This window comes from Lupinus angustifolius, chromosome LG14 (assembly GCF_001865875.1).
Source record: "Lupinus angustifolius cultivar Tanjil chromosome LG14, LupAngTanjil_v1.0, whole genome shotgun sequence".
NCBI lineage: Eukaryota > Viridiplantae > Streptophyta > Magnoliopsida > Fabales > Fabaceae > Lupinus > Lupinus angustifolius.
This window is the reverse complement of record NC_032022.1, coordinates 5042490-5058732: the sequence shown is the minus strand read 5'-3', so window position 1 is coordinate 5058732 and position 16243 is coordinate 5042490. Positions and strand designations below refer to the sequence as shown.

Genomic DNA, 16243 nt, shown 5'->3' with positions numbered 1-16243 from the left:
GACCAGATCTGTTTGAGGCTTCTGGTTTTGCATTCCAATCTCATGCTTGTGTCTCATCAAATATGACATCTCTACTAAAGGACAAAGAGTTATTAATAGGGTTGAATACCTTACAGTTGAATGGTATCCTAGAAAGATCAACTTTTCACTCCTATCATCAAGTTTCTTTCTTCTTGCATCAGGTACATGTTTGTAACATATTGAGCCAAAGATTTTGAGGTGTGCCACACTAGGCTTAATCCTTGTCCACATCTCCTCAGGTGTCATGCCTTTGAGTCTCTTTGTTGGACTTCCATTGAGCAAGTAGGTTGTAGTTGCCACAGCTTCTCCCCAAAACTGTTTTGGAAGATCCTTGTTTTTTAGCAAACTTCTTGTCATGTTTAGCACAGATCTATTTACTCTCTCTGTTGTTCCATTATGTTGAGGTGTGTACGGAGCAACTACTTCATGAATTATGCCTTCTCTTTCACAAAATTGATTGAATTCATGAGAGACATATTCACCCCCTCCATCACTCTTTAAGCATAACAATTTCATTCCACTTTGATTTTCAGCAGCCAACTTGTAACTTCTGAATTTAGCAAAGACCTCATCTTTCCTCTTTATCAAATAAATCCACATCTTCCTTGTATAATCATCTTTGAAGGTTACAAAGTAATTGTTACCTCCAATTGATTGTACCTCCATATGTCCACATACATCTGTGTAAACCAGTTCCAAGGGTTTATTGGATTTGGTTGGTATGAAGGACTTGGAATTGTTCCTTGTTTGCTTACCAATGAGACATTCTCTGCAAGTTTCAGTTTCATTCTTGATGATAGGCATACTAAGAACCATACTATCCCTACTCAGTTGATGCATACTTCTGAAGCTTAAGTGCCCAAATCTTTGATGTCAAACCCAAGTTTCATCTGCAATTGACTTCAAGCACTTGTGATTAGCTAGTTGAATTCCAATCTTGAAAGTTTTGTTTTGAGACAATGGAGCTTTCAAGATTAGATTTCCTTCCTCATTGTAGATCTTCAGCATTCTATCTTTCATGCATATATTGTACCCTTTCTCAAGCAATTGCCCAAGACTAATTAGATTATTCTTCATTTTAGGTACATATAACACATTAGATATATAAGCTTTAATCCCATCCTTTCTTTTGATCACTATTTTTCCCATTCCTTCTGCTGTTATGAAACTATCATCAACAAACTTGACTCTTGTTCTTACTGAATCATCAAGTTGTATGAACCAATCCCTATGGCCTGTCATGTGATTTGAACATCCTGTGTCCAGATACCAGTTATCTGCATCATCCTTTGTAGTGACCATCTGAGCTTCAACACCATCATTCAACATCAATTCTGTGATTTCATTTTGTGACATCAGCAACACTTCTTCATCTGAATTCTCATCCTTAGAAAGTCTTGCCTCCTCAACTTTATGCACTCTTTTAGACTTACACTCAGAAGCATAGTGCCCATAATTCTTACAATTGAAGCACTGAATTTTACTCTTATTTTTCTTTTTCTTGGCATTGTTCTGATAACTGTTCTGATTGTTCCATTTCCTGCTGCTTTTGATATCAGATTGCTTAGAGGATGAGGGTTCTGTTCCTTCCCTCTTCTCAGCTTGTACTTCATCAGATTCCTTCTTCTTTGCATCATGATAACTCATGCACTTCTTCTTGAACTGTGCACTTAATGCTTGTTGTGTGAGCCTACCATTCTGCCTTTCCATGAGTCTTTGCTCATGAGCTTCCAATGAACCTTGCAACTCATCTATCTTGATGGTTTCAAGATCCTTAGATTCCTCTATTGCAATTACCACAATGTCAAACTTAGTAGAGAGTGTCCTAAGGATCTTATCAACTATGCTTAGCTCATTCATTTGCTCACCACAGCCTCTCATCAGATTAATGAGGCTTCTAATTCTTGCAAAGTAATATGATATTCTTTCATCCTCCTCCATTTGTAGCAGCTCAAACTGTCTTCTCATCATCTGCAATTTGACTTTCCTTACCTTTGTGCTACCACCATAACACTTTTCCAAGGTCTCACAAGCCTCCTTTGATGTTTCTGCTGCTGAGAACTTGTCGAAGTTAGAGTGATCAACACATTGGTGTATTAGAAAGATTGCCTTGCAATCCTTCTTTATAGCTTCCCTGAATTCCAACTTATGAGCTTCTGTTGGATTTTCACCAAGTTGTTGAACCCCATTTAGCACAAGTTCACGGCACTCCTGAAAGCCAAAAATTGCTTTCATCTAGATGGACCAGTGATCATAATTCTTCCCATCTAACACATGAAGGTTCATTGCAAACCCATTTGAGGTTGCCATCTTCCTTTTGCGATTTGAATCTTTTGTGTTGATTCATCCTTTTCTTCTTCGTGTGTTCACCCACAGGTTCGTGATCTATTAGCTCGTGATACCACTGTTGGAATGAGAAGAATGAGAGTTAAAGAAGAAGAAAACGTGTTTTAGAAAGAATGCTAGAGGTAGAAGATGATGAATAGGAAAGTTTCTATTAATGGAATTTGTTATCAACAACTAACAGAAATTTAATAATTCCCCTTCTACTTATAGTAAGTTCTAATAACCAGCCAATTTACAAAGCCCAAATATAACTAGCTGGAATTACAATTCTTTCCTACACAACTCACATCTCCAAAATGATCAATCATCATATATAGAGGTTAGTAATATTCTCTGAGATACATTTAATACATAGTTTCCATGATTAAGTCTACAAAATAAACAGTCAAACTTCTCATAACAAGAGACAAGGAATCCTTCCAGTCAGATATGCAAACTAAGTTATTGATACCTAGACTTCGAGCAACCTTCAAACCATGAAGCAAGGCCATCAATTCAGCAATAAGATTGTCATCAATACCAATAGACCTAGAAATTAAGCAGCCTAATTTCAAATTTGCAAGTGTGGTTCTGTATAAAATCTCCAAACCCTACTCTTTCAGAATTTCTATAGAATTACCATCAACATTAAGAGCCATGAAATCATGGAAAGGATAAGCAGAGTTCACCTAACAATGCAGCGATTAGTGATGATCATACATCGAAAAAGAAGCATCAATATCCACAGCCAACTGTCTACTGCTATTGTAGAAAGTGTTTTCACTTAGCAGAGAAGGGTGGCAGGTTCGATCTCTCACCTTCATTTTGGAAAAATAATGATTTTCATTTCCCGATCGATTTCAGGGACAATGGTCCAGTTCGGTGCCTTAGGTTTAATAAAAGCAAAAAAGATAGAAGAAATCCTAGAACATAAAGGACAACCAATATAGAGAAAGAGATTAAAAGAAAGGAGGAAAAGAAAACGAAAAAGAGGAGTTCTTATCATTTCTGTCAATATCAAAATAAAGAAAACACCATAAACAAAGGAAGTTAAAACCTCCATGAAAGTTGAGTATTTATGAATTGAAAATTAATTATGTACTGTCCTATGGCGTTTTTCTTCAATTTCACTAATTAAGTTTATGAACCGGCCAATGTTATGAAACATGAGTCAGACATCAAATTAGAAGATTTCTCATATTAAGTTTAGCTAGTTTAAACTTTAAACAGTTAAATCATCCGGTTGGACCGGATGATATAATATATAATTAATAATTTTTATATGTAAATATATAATTATATATAAATGTAAAAATTTATATAATTAATAATAATGTATAATTATATTGAATTGACATCTTTTTTTTTTTACCAAAGTAAATCAAAACATTAGAACAATATTCCATTTTTTTAAATTTTAAGTAAACCAACCGGTTAACTTCCCGAGTTTAGCATGGTCAGATCGAGATTACCTCGGTTCAAAACGGTCTAACCACTCATTCGATTAATACTACAAACCAAAGTCATTTTTAAATCTGGTTAGCAATCCAACCAGTTAGACCGTCCGGCCCAATTCTCACAACAATGTGTCTGGCAATAGAGGGGTAAACATGTAAGGGATGATACTTGATTTTATTTAGCTCTCTTACTGGTTTTTTTCACCTATTTCAATGGGATACAATGACACTGTTCTAATTAATAAAAATAACATCATTTGACAAAATTACGGATTATAATAGTCATACCGCCTATTTCATGAACTTAAATGAGATTTTTAGTCCGAGTACAAAATTATTGTTTTGCCCTCCCACAACAAAGTGAAATCCAACCAACTATCATAAAACTCGTATCCTATGATGAAATCACATAATGAGGATCTCAGTCCAAGTCCAACTTATAAGCACTATATAGGACTCAACCCTACCCGCACATGCATTTAATCAGATATGATTGGACCAGAATATGATTGAATTTTATTTGATATAGGGTTAAGTACGAATACAAAAATTAGACGCAATCAATACTTAGAGTCTAGTAAAGAACAAGCATAACTCAACCGACCTATCCATGGTTACACATTCATCATGTTTGTATGTGTCTACTCAATTATGCATAGAGTAATGAGGGTCAAGTTAGTCTTTCTAGGTTAAATTAGTCATTTATAGGGTCAAATTAGTCTATCAAATACTGCAAAATATGCTAAAAAGACTAATTTAACCCACATAAAAAACTTTAAGGACCATTTTGGTTTTTAAATTTTTAATGGGTCAAACTAGTAAAGTCAACAAACATGAGACGTAAAAAGTATTTACTCTTATTTTTATTATATAGACACAATTAACAAAATATTATTTCATATGTCAAATTACATATTGCAAAAACTTTATCTAAAATGACAAGTATGCATTATATTTAATAAACTCTAGATTCAAGTTTAGTTTCAAATGGTAACCCAGTCAATATTTAGAGTTGGTGTCTAGGGTTGACTTCGGGATCAAAAAAACAATACCAACATTTAGGGTCGGGACAATCCTTACCCATCCCATTCTCACCCCTACTTATTACTATTTTTGGAAAGTGCTTATGAAAGTTTGTGATAAAACTTATACACTAAAACATAGGATGGGCCACCAATAATCCTGTTGAATATAATTGAAGAATACACAGACATTTAAGTTGAAGAAAATACTCCAATTACTCTAACAATGTGTTGTTTGGCAGTAACAAAATCAATCTCATGGTATAAAATAGGTGCTCATACCAAAACTTTTCGAATCCACTACACAGCCGCGACATGTCTTCACTTATCATCCATATTTCTCTTCACATAAGGATTGCTATCACTGAAGCTCGTGCCTGCTTCCTTCCACCTTGCGTATTTTCTTCTTATGTTTCGAAGCACTGCTGTCTATGTTCAGACTCACCTTTGGTGGGTTTGAAAAACAAAATGAAGCAGCAACAGCCTGTGCAAATAGGACTATCATATTGTACACTATATCATATTGTAATTTGATAATTCCATATTTATAAAGTGGTGAGATAGGAAAACTGTTAATAATTTCATAATGATCCCTATTTATAAATAAAAATCTATTAAGAATTTCGACAAAGCCAAGGGCCCTCCGTGCTTACCCCTCTTGCAGCTACCATATGCCTAACAGAGGGTTGAGAAAAGATAAGAGAAACAGAGAGTAGTTGACACAAGATGTTAGGGACTACAGGGAGGGAGAGAATGGATAAGGAATGGGGTGGCAAAAGGAAAGAAAGAATGATTATCATTAACATGCGCCACACGTTCTGATGTACTATCTTGTACTCATCTATAATTTGACGAAATTACCTGTAAGCGTCTAAAATGAAATTACTTACCCTACATCTAGGGCTTCAGTAATCCTACATAGAGGCAAGAATTGAATATCATACTATAGCAAAAGCCACAAGGTTTAAGTGTTTTGGATGAATCATAAAAAACGATAGGAAATAAGGGGAGATGTAAACCATAATATATACCGCAGCCCTACAAGGCTGACAATGTTATATTGGATAGAATGTTAGGCAGTAAAATGTCAACACCAGAATAAACTCAATATAGTATAAATGAGAATATTGTGTTAGATAAGTAGGCACACTAGACATGACAGGATTAGGAATGAATAAATTAGAGAGAAAATTGGGATAACTCCTATAGTAGAAAAGGTGGTCGAATACAACCTTGGTGTTTTGATTTTGGGCATGTGTGCAGGGCAAGAACAGACTGGTAGAAGAGCCAACTAAGAGAATAGATCAAATGGAAATTTCTAGGGTAGAGAAAGGCAAAGAAAAACTATAGCTGAAATAATTAAATATTTAAAGATCAACTCTTCGTTAATAAACATGATTTGTGATAGAACGTTATAATGTCATTTGATCCATATAGTTGACCCGGCTAGTGGGAATAAGGCTAAGTTAATTGTTGTAATTTATTCTTATTACCCACTCAGCCTTAAATTAAAATCTACCTCTAGCTCTCTATTATGCAAGTTTTATATTAAAATGGAAGGAAGAAATGAGAAAACCCAGAAACAATTGATTTATATTGTCAGTTTACCCAGAAACAATTGATTTATATTGTCAGTTTATCTTATGTTGTGTTTGTACTTAAACACAACTCTAGTCGTTTACACACATGTCTACCTATTGATAGATACAGATATCCATTTAGTTTGGGAAATCTTGTACATAGCAAAGTAAAATGTGAAGACAGAGTTGTACCAGTAAATCAAGGCGGTGAACGTTGAATATATCCTTCATAGAGTGTGAATTGTATGATAATAAGTATGACCTATAAGCATCTTTAGCCATATTGTTCAAGTGATAAATGCCAGCCACCAACTTCTCCTGCAAAATCCAGAGATTGGTTGGTTATGCATACTGCAGTTTGTTAATACATTAAACAATACTTAAAAGTTGAGGGAGAAGGAATATACCAGTTGTGACTGTACATTCACAAGCTTCTTGTCATCAAATGCATACTCTTTCACAGGGACCTTTGCTGCCTGAGATTAAGCATAAATGTAAATTTAATGATATGGACAAATTCAACAAACACGACCAAGCATTTTCCCTTCCCACAAAGTAGGGTTGGCATGGATTGACCCCTTTTGAGAGTAGCTCCATCACTATTGACAATCTCTATTGTTGTAGAGGTACTAGCTCTGGGTTCTTCGCAGGGGATCTTACCATCTTACTAACTCCTACTTCCTCACTCCTTTTGGCTTGAGCAAAAAGGGTTTCTTATAAGGTGCTAGATAGTGTGATGGAAGAACAATCTATAGCTATCGCCTATCGTGTACTTGCATCATTCTTATCTTCTTTCTCTTTCACTCACAGGTTCTTCTCCTAATATGCATGGGTCTATCTTATTTACCATCCATATTAGGGTCTAAGGGTACATTTTCGAGTTGGATTTTGGAGTCAAGGAAGGGCAAGAGAAAGTTTCAAAGTCATCTCACAAGTGTATTTAATGGCTTTCAAGCCTTCATTTTCCCTTTCTCCTCCTCCAAGACCCAACTCGTAAACGAACCTTAAAGGTTTTCTCTACACATGCTTGAACCACCTATAGCGAGATTCTATTATCTTTGTACAATAAATGATACCCAAACTATCTTTTTGATGCATTTATCCCCTAACCATACGTGCTTAGTGTGTCCACTCGTCCAATCCGATGTTCTCATCTTTGCTACATTGAGTATTTGAGTTTTATTCTTTTGTTGATAAAACTCTCGTTAGCTTTTTCACATCCACACTCAGTCCCATTGAACATCATAGATCTTATCAGTGCGTTAAAGTTTTCCCTTAGGGTTTGTTTGGGAGTTGAATTTTTTAGGGGAAAGAAAGGAAAGGCTTGGGAGCCATGAAATACACTTATGAGATGACTCTCAAGCCTTCCCTTTCCCTTCCTTCCCCTCCAAAATTCAATTCCCAAACAAGCCCTTAAACTTTGACTAGTACTTTATATCATAGTATACACTATACAAATTAAACTAGAATCAGCTCCATTTTATCCACCCCTCATGCATCCTAAAGTTTACATATCCCTCTATTTTCCCATTGTTTTGTATGATGAACCAGAGATGCTAAAATGTGTGACTGGTATGATATGGTCTCCAATTGTCACCTCTAAGCTAGAATTTGTGTAACTCCTGCTAAATTTATATTACATATACTATCTTGTTTCAACTAAAATGAAAGCCATGTACTTCCATGAAAGCTAGTCTCACGTCTCTAACTGCATATTATAATCTAACTTCACATCCATGTATTAATGTTTTGGAATAATCTAACAATATTTTTTATGGACATATTATTACACTCTTTCATTTTGCCACCAAATTTTATACATTTTAACCACTGACCAAAAATGATTGTCATGCGCTTGTGTTGTATACAAGGTTTTCTCGAGTAATTCATATTTGAGCAATGAAAAAATACATACAGAAAAAGCTTCAACTTGACCATCATCATGTTAAATATTCTTTCTGCCATAAAGAGAGAGAAACTAACCTTCAGATAACGAAGAAATTTCAATTCTTCGGGGATCAGGAAAAGCAAAGCATTTCCTTTTCCGCCTTCCCCACGAGCTGTTCTACCAACCCGATGAATATATTCCTGGAAGCAGAATATAAACATGTTATACAGTGCATCAATGTATAAGACGGTAAAGATACACATGGAAAAGGATGGTAACAGTCAATAAAGAACATGAAGCAGGACCTTTGGTTCATCAGGTGGGTCATACTGCACAATCCAGTCCTACAAAGGAAAAGAGAAAAAATGATTAAATGTTTTGCATGCCTGCTACTGCGAATGACATCCAATTAACTGTTGTACAAACCAAAGTTCAGTTAAAACCTGTTCAGTTTTACCATTGCCGAAGGCTCTTTCAGATGAACTACAGTGTGTTTTAGAATTAACACAAATGACCTCTGGCAGGTTTACAAACCACACAAAAATCTCTCTCCTAATGTTTTGAGACTGGTAGCAATTTATCTTACACCATCTAGTTGTGGATATTCATGTGTACTCTACTTTTGGGTAATGTTGTAGATGTCTCAAAAGTTACAAGGCACTTTCACTTACATAAGAGGAGTAAAGTGGGAAAGACTCTAGAAAAGTGTTGATTTTATGCTAGCAATATTTTATTATCTATTGTTGGCAATGCGGTCTTCTTAGTGTTGTTATCTCTTTTTCAGGTAAAGTGGGAAGAATCAGTTAATGGTTATTTTAGGTGTTAAGCATTGGACACACAAGGAATCAGGTCAGCATAGCTTAGTTGATGTGCTTTTCTTGTATGTTCAGAACCTCAGATTTTTATACTAGTTGGGTTCTGTTAGTACCATGTCTTATATTCTGCTCTTGTATGTATATATTGAAGGTTTCTTAGGTTCCCCTGCTTTTTACACCATTAGATAGATGGATTTATATCCAGACTGATCCAACAGTTATCCAATCACAAACAACCAGAGGCAGACCTTCTTAAGGGTAGGTGCTCCCCCTAAGATTTTTCAAACCAATGTAGAAAACATGATTTTTTTTTTTTAAATTTATGTATTTTCTAATGATTCCAGATCTTGTTTTTGTGTAGATCATAGACCTGCACCCCTAGAGTAGTGGTCAAGATCCGCCACGGCCAACAACACTTCCAGCTAGCTAGGTCTACCAAATTTAATGGGTGACAGATGAATGTTGTAGTACCCTGTATATTTTATATACAAGATCCGCACCCTGTATATTTTATTTTTTAAATGAATGTTGTAGTACTTTTGTTCTCATCTAATACTTCTTAAGAGGAAAATCATTGGCCACTTGCAACTGAAGAGTCTGGGATGAAATTAAATCATACTTTCTTTCTAGTCAGCATTATTCATATAAATATTAACATACCACATCAGGTATGTCAAGTCCACGAGCAGCAACATCAGTACAGAGCAAGATCCCCTTTTCGGATTTGCAGAAATTCAAGAAGGTAGTTGTCCGGGCATGCTGATTCTGTTTTCCATGAATATTTAAGCAATCCAACCCAGTGCATTTCAGAAGGTCTGCATGGAATTTAACAGAGTTGCATGAAGAGAAAAAGACCATCACTTTTTTTGATTGATATCTCCTCAAGAATGAATAGAGAACAACAAAGCGCTTGGCACAGGGAACAACAACATAGCCCTGCTGCAATCCTTCATTTGTGACCTACATTAGTGAAAGATCTAATCAAATACTACAATAACCCTAAACCCAAACTTCAAAAGATAGCAGTGAAAGTGGGAAGGCATCACCTTTGTTCTCCCATCATCAACATCAATGTAGATAGGAGTTGTCTGAAATGACAAGCGGGCAAGATCCTTAACCTGTAATTTAGTTGAAGCAGAAACAATAAGTAGGTAATATGCTTGCATTTCCTATAACGAACTTTTAAAACTACCATTTATTATCAAGTATTAACTTCTTGTATGTGGAGAAAAAAATTACATTAATATTAAAATTATTTAAAATTGGAAACCAAGTTTGAAACAATAATTTTTTCAGGTAAAGGAGCATGAGGAAGGACGGAGAATTAAGAACAGACCTTCTTCGTTTGTGTGGCTGAAAACAGAGCTGTTTGCCTACTCTGTACAATAAAAGCAGAGGTGAAACCACAGACCAGATATAAAGCTTATAAAACTTAGAGCTACTTAAATAACCATGACGAAATAGAAAGGAAAAATTAAATGGGAGATATAGCAACTACATCTCATCTAAAAAAGCTTGGTCCCAAATCTAAAACATGATAGCCTGATGAGTAAGCATATTTGGAGCCTTCACAACAATGTTGATACTCAAACCACATAACTACCATGAAATATCAATGTTTATTTGTCATGGGAAAAGTTCAAGTGTTTTCAGAATGTTACAAGCTTAACCACAAGCAGCTGCTGCGAGTCTGCGACTCAGTGAATAGACACACTTATAATCACATAAGTCCTTTTTGTTTGGGCTTTCCAGTTAAGTAATCTCATCCACACAGAGGAAGTGGGATTGGGCATGAAGCAATTTCATGACGACAGTAAAAGTTCCTAACCTCGGTGCATGGTAAAACAGGGGAAGGGAACAGAAGATAAACAAGTTCAAGAGCCCAGATACCTTTGGAAGTATATTAATGATCTGCTTCATTTCCTCCTCAAAGTTTGCTTCCAATATCCTGTCAGCTTCATCAATCATGAGGCACTGCCAAATCATGCAAGAGCTCAGAGAAAAGGGTAAGCAGAATAAAAACTTACATATTTATGCTTATACTAAGATTCACGATGTCAGATATCAAAAACCGATAGCCTAAAATCAAGAACATCCCCTCCAAAATAGAAAAAAACACAAAAGACAATCAAATCTTCAACATTATTTCGTTACTGAATAGTGATGTATGGTTATATGAAGAGCTTGCTTCCCTTCCTATTGAGCAAGCAGCAACTTACAGCAAGGTACAAGTGAACAATGTCAAAAGATACAAGTGTATAACAACAAATAAGTCATTGGGCTCTAAAAGAAACAGAATTATTTTTTATAAGATACTAGAAACCACTAGGTGGGAGCATTGGGCCACCTCTTTTTTGATACCCGAACCAAAACTTGAATACAGCAATTTAAACAATTTAATGAGATTGAATACAGTTATTTAAACTTGAATACATCTTCTTTAAACAATTTCTCCAAAAATATTCTTCAATAATCTACCACTTTAATGAGATTGAGACCATCTTCCATGCTATCTACTTTTCTTAAAGGAGCCTGTATCAGTCTTCTTCTTACATAGTCAAACAACCCTAGTCAAGTTTCGTTCATCTTCTCAACAGGTGCAACTCCAGGTCCAGAATTTAATGATCAATAAACATGCAACTTAAAACCATGTATGGTAATTGGCAAGTGCTTCATTTAATTGATGAATTAAAATGCTTGGATAACTGGTCTACGAAAAACATTATGGAAGTACAAATAACAAATAATAAATTTATTGCAGTATCAGTTATCAAATATGCACATATTATAATTAAGCAAAACAGAGACTGTATGAGGGTCCATAATTACCTTCAAGTGTTTATATATGAATCCCTTTGTGTTTTGAAGGTGATCAAGAAGACGTCCAGGTGTTGCTACCAACAGATTTACCCCTTTAACAATGCGTTCAGCTTCTCCTTTTCTAGCTGAACCTCCAATAACCAACCCAAGAGTTAGTGAATGATACTTGAGTAGTTCCTTTGCTATAGCATGTGTCTACAACAAGAAAAGGTAAATTAGTCAATAAGGAGAACCAAATAATAAAACTCACAATCAAAGTAACATACAAAAAAACTTCGGAAACTTAAACAAAGAAGGTAGTAACCCAACAGTGCAGTTTACAAGCACATATGCAGAGATATAATGCATGAAAAAGGAGTAAGAGCATCAACATTTTGTACCTGAATTGAAAGCTCTCTAGTCGGGCATATGACAACAACACCAGTACCACTGCGAGGTGTAAACTGAATTTTGTACAGCAACTCAACAGCTGGAATTAAAAAGGCAAGAGTTTTTCCAGCCCCTGTCCTTGCAGCACCAAGAACATCTTTTCCCAACAGAAGTGGTGGAATTGCTCTTGCTTGAATCTGCATTTGTTCATACATTCAACCATCACATGAATCACATCACAATAATGTAAATGTTTCGTGCTAGAGCCTATCATCATTGTTTAAAATTGTGGACAGCATAACGTGATGCGGCCACAATATTGCGGGTGTGGTATCGCCACAACCGAAATTGCAGCGTGACATCGAATTACACTGATACGGCCACAACACTGCGGTTGCGGTATTGCGGTTGCGATGATGATACGGCCACAATATTGCCACAATAATGCGGTTGCTGTATTGCAGTTGCGATGATCGCCACAACCGAAATTACAGTGTGACATCGAAATCACACTGATACAGCCCCATCAAGCTGCAATGCAGCCGCATAGAACAGTATCTGGATGGCACCATGAAAAATCAGGTTGCATAGAGTTCAAAAATATTTTCTTAATCAAAGACATTTACACCGCAACAACCAAATCCCAATTGAACTGTCACCATACCCGCAATTTAAAACATTGCATATCCACCTACTTACCAATTGAAAGCTCTACCACTCATAAAATGGCCTTTTTTAATCTTTTTGTAGAGATAACAACTACATACTATTGGGTTCCACCCCAATCCCTTGAACCAAAATATTATATTTTTTGTTTGTAAAATAGACCAAACACGAAAAAATACAATATTTGTCATGTCCCCCAAACGCTATTCTCTTGTATTGTATACAAGATGCAAGGAAAAGAACAAATAGACGTTCCGAGAGCGGGACATAAAATGTTAGCGTCTCGGTTCAAAAAATGAAGAACTAGAATATACATACCCGAGTCATACGGTCGAAACCCATATCCATAATAGCCTTATAAGTGGGTTCAGACAAACCTAGAGACTCAAACGACTCATCACTCATAATTCCGGACGCAAAGTTATTTCCCCCTTCATCATCTTCGTCATTAGTATTATCATCCTCATTTAAATTTTCGTCCTCATTATTAATTCCAGAGACAACACTCTTTCCCGCTTCATTTGCCTCCTCCTCCTCGGATTCTTTCTCCTCTTGTTCCTCCAAATGGTGGTTTACCTGTTCAGTCTTGCGAGCTCTTTTCCTCTTGCGCAGTTTCTTCTTCTGCTTAGTTTGGGCATCATAATCATGCAATGTGTCACGGTTGTTCTCTTGCTCAGCCATAACTGCTTACAAGGGTTACTACAGTGTGTTTGAGAGCCTGTGGTGGCTTTTGGAACTAAGTGGGCGGGGTGGTTTTTGTTTGTGTGAGTGCTGGGGTATTGGGGGTTTAGGGTTTTAGGGTTAGTGAAGTATATATTTTGAACTACAAATCTTTTTTCCTTTTTTGTTGCCAAAATTACTTTTTTCATCAAATCTTAGTACAAAAAATATATTATTTTATATGTCATTACTTTTAATTGAAAAAAAATATTTGTTATTTAATTTTTAATTTGAATATGTTCTTTTAAATCAATCATAAAAAATAACAAATAAATAATACACTTTTTCTTCCTTTAACATTTTTTTCTCTTACCATGAATAGTTAAAAATTATCTACACTTGCCAGATTCATTCGTTTTTCCATTGGATTCACAGTAGAGGCTCGTTGAATTTATTATCCAGAAATGATATAAATACGTAAGACCACTTTCTAGGGCTTATTATCTTACTTATAATATAAGTTAGGTTAGATTATGTTTTTTAAGTGAATAGATTGGATTCAGACTTTTTTAAAAAATCAATTTAACTTAACAGATGAAACTTTAGATTATCTAAAAGATATATTAAGTTTATTGAATTATTTAGTTATATTATATAATAATGTTCATATTATACTATTTTAATACAGGTAATATTATTATACATGAAATTTTAATATAAAAATATATACAAAAATATAATTTAATTGTTAGAATTAGATGTGGTCAGTTAAGAGTCAACTCATTACAATATTTAAATGTAGATATTGTGACTTATTTCATGACAATATAGTATAGCAGGCTTTTAAATAGGCTACATCATGCTTTTAAATAGGTTAGACATAGGTTTTAAAAAATTTTAAACAGACTAACAACTTAAACTCATACTCCTATATGTTATATAAGTTCAATCTGTTTAGGACAAAGTCTTGTCTCATTTGGCATGTTTCCACCCTTATTTGTGAATCCTTGTGTACTCGTCGGATCCTTGTATATCTGTTTCTTATAATTCCACACGTTATTTAGACAATCAAAAAGAGAAAAAATTATAAAACATAATTTAAACACAATTTAAATTCACAACTCAGTTTAGTCAAACAAACATAAAAAAATCATTACTTCATTAGTATGACGGAAAATTTGATTAGTAAGTAGTAAAAATTATTTAATCAACATAATATTACATCACATTTTTTAATTAACAACATAGCATCACTGTTTGATAACATAACATCACATTTATAGATTAATATGATACTATGGTTATGCTACTACATAATAGAGAGAGAAATTTTGGAAGAAATTGCGAGTTTGGGTACCCTCATTACTAAGACTCGGACCCATCCAGCAGCAGGTTTTAAAATATTTGTCTCAATTACATACGGGTCCAAAACATGGACCCAAACCTGACTCGTTGCTGATATTACCCACAGGTGTGAAGAAGATCTTTGCTCTTGACCTTGGCAAGGTTTTGATGATCTTAAATATACAAAGTAGTAATGCTCAAACTATTTTTAAAGAAAGTTGAAACACTTTAAAAATACTTAAAACATTTTTCAAAAATAGTGTGTAACGAGTTACTTCATCTAAGTAATAGGTTACATGTGTGAGAAAAGAGTTATCCAACTTAAAACTGTTCAGAGTAATCAATTACTGTCTTTGAGTAACAGATTACCAGTTTTGAAAAGTTGAGTAACCGATTACCCAGTTTGATGTAATCGATTACTCTAAATTAATTTTAAATGAACAGTGGACAGAGAATTTGGGTAATCGATTACCCACTATTAGTAATCGATTACTGAAAGCTGTTGCATGAGATTTCAGATTTCAAAATGAAATGTTTTCACTCCAAACGAAATCTCTTCACTTCAAACAACTCCCACACTTTCAGAAAGACACTATAGGTGTTTGGAAAGTCTATATAAAGGCTCTAACTCTCACAACAATACACAACTCTTATAAAATATCCAAAAGCTCTTAAACTTATTCTGAAATTATTTCTCTACACTTTTTGCAACTTGCATCCAAACTTTCAAAGTCATTTTTATGAAGTTGCTTAGAAGTGTTTCAAAGTTTTCCAAAGAGCATTATACTTTGTATACATAAAGAATTGATTGGAATTGCAAGTTATACTACTTTCATAATTGTAAAGGCAATATGCCATTGTTATACATTCTTCATTAGTATTACATAATATTTTCTTGCACGAAGTGTGAAAAGAAAGGAGATTAAAATCACTTGGAAATGTGTTTTCTAAGAGTAAATAAGAATTAGGGAGTGTGTAAGATACATAGAAATCTCTGGGTGAGATATTGTAATTACAACTCATAATTCTTGGTGAAGAAATCTTTTGTGCTGCAAGAGTACTGGACGTAGCCTTCGGTAGATAAGAAGGTGAACCAGTATAAAAATCACTGTGTATTCTCTTCTCCCTTACCTCTTTCATTTTATCTTGATTCTTTTTCTGCATATATTTTCCGCTGCACGTTAACTCTTGATTTTGCAGAAAAATTGGCCATAATTTTTAAGTCAACTAATTCACCCCCTCTTAGTTGCAACCTCGTTCTTACATTCATAAACTT

At 34.8% G+C, this 16243-nt stretch overlaps 1 protein-coding gene and 1 pseudogene across 1 annotated transcript; both read right to left on the bottom strand.

Annotated features, from left to right (window-relative positions):
- On the bottom strand, positions 895–3170 carry LOC109326317. The gene is made up of 4 exons (XM_019559014.1): positions 3067–3170; positions 2751–2895; positions 2315–2425; positions 895–2232 (listed from the first exon to the last, which is right to left on the bottom strand). Exons 1-4 carry the CDS (start codon positions 3168–3170, stop codon positions 895–897), a joined length of 1698 nt encoding a protein of 565 aa, XP_019414559.1.
- On the bottom strand, positions 4941–13722 carry LOC109327189 (annotated as a pseudogene).

Coding starts and splice junctions, on each gene's coding strand:
- LOC109326317 (XM_019559014.1), bottom strand. CDS start 3,170: ATGAAGGTGAGAGATCGAACCTGCCACCCTTCTCTGCTAAGTGAAAAC. Junction 2,426..2,750: donor TTGTTATGAGAAGTTTGACT/GTTTATTTTGTA, acceptor TCATTCCAACAG/TGGTATCACGAGCTAATAGA. Junction 2,233..2,314: donor AAGATGGCAACCTCAAATGG/GTTTGCAATGAA, acceptor TTTGGCTTTCAG/GAGTGCCGTGAACTTGTGCT.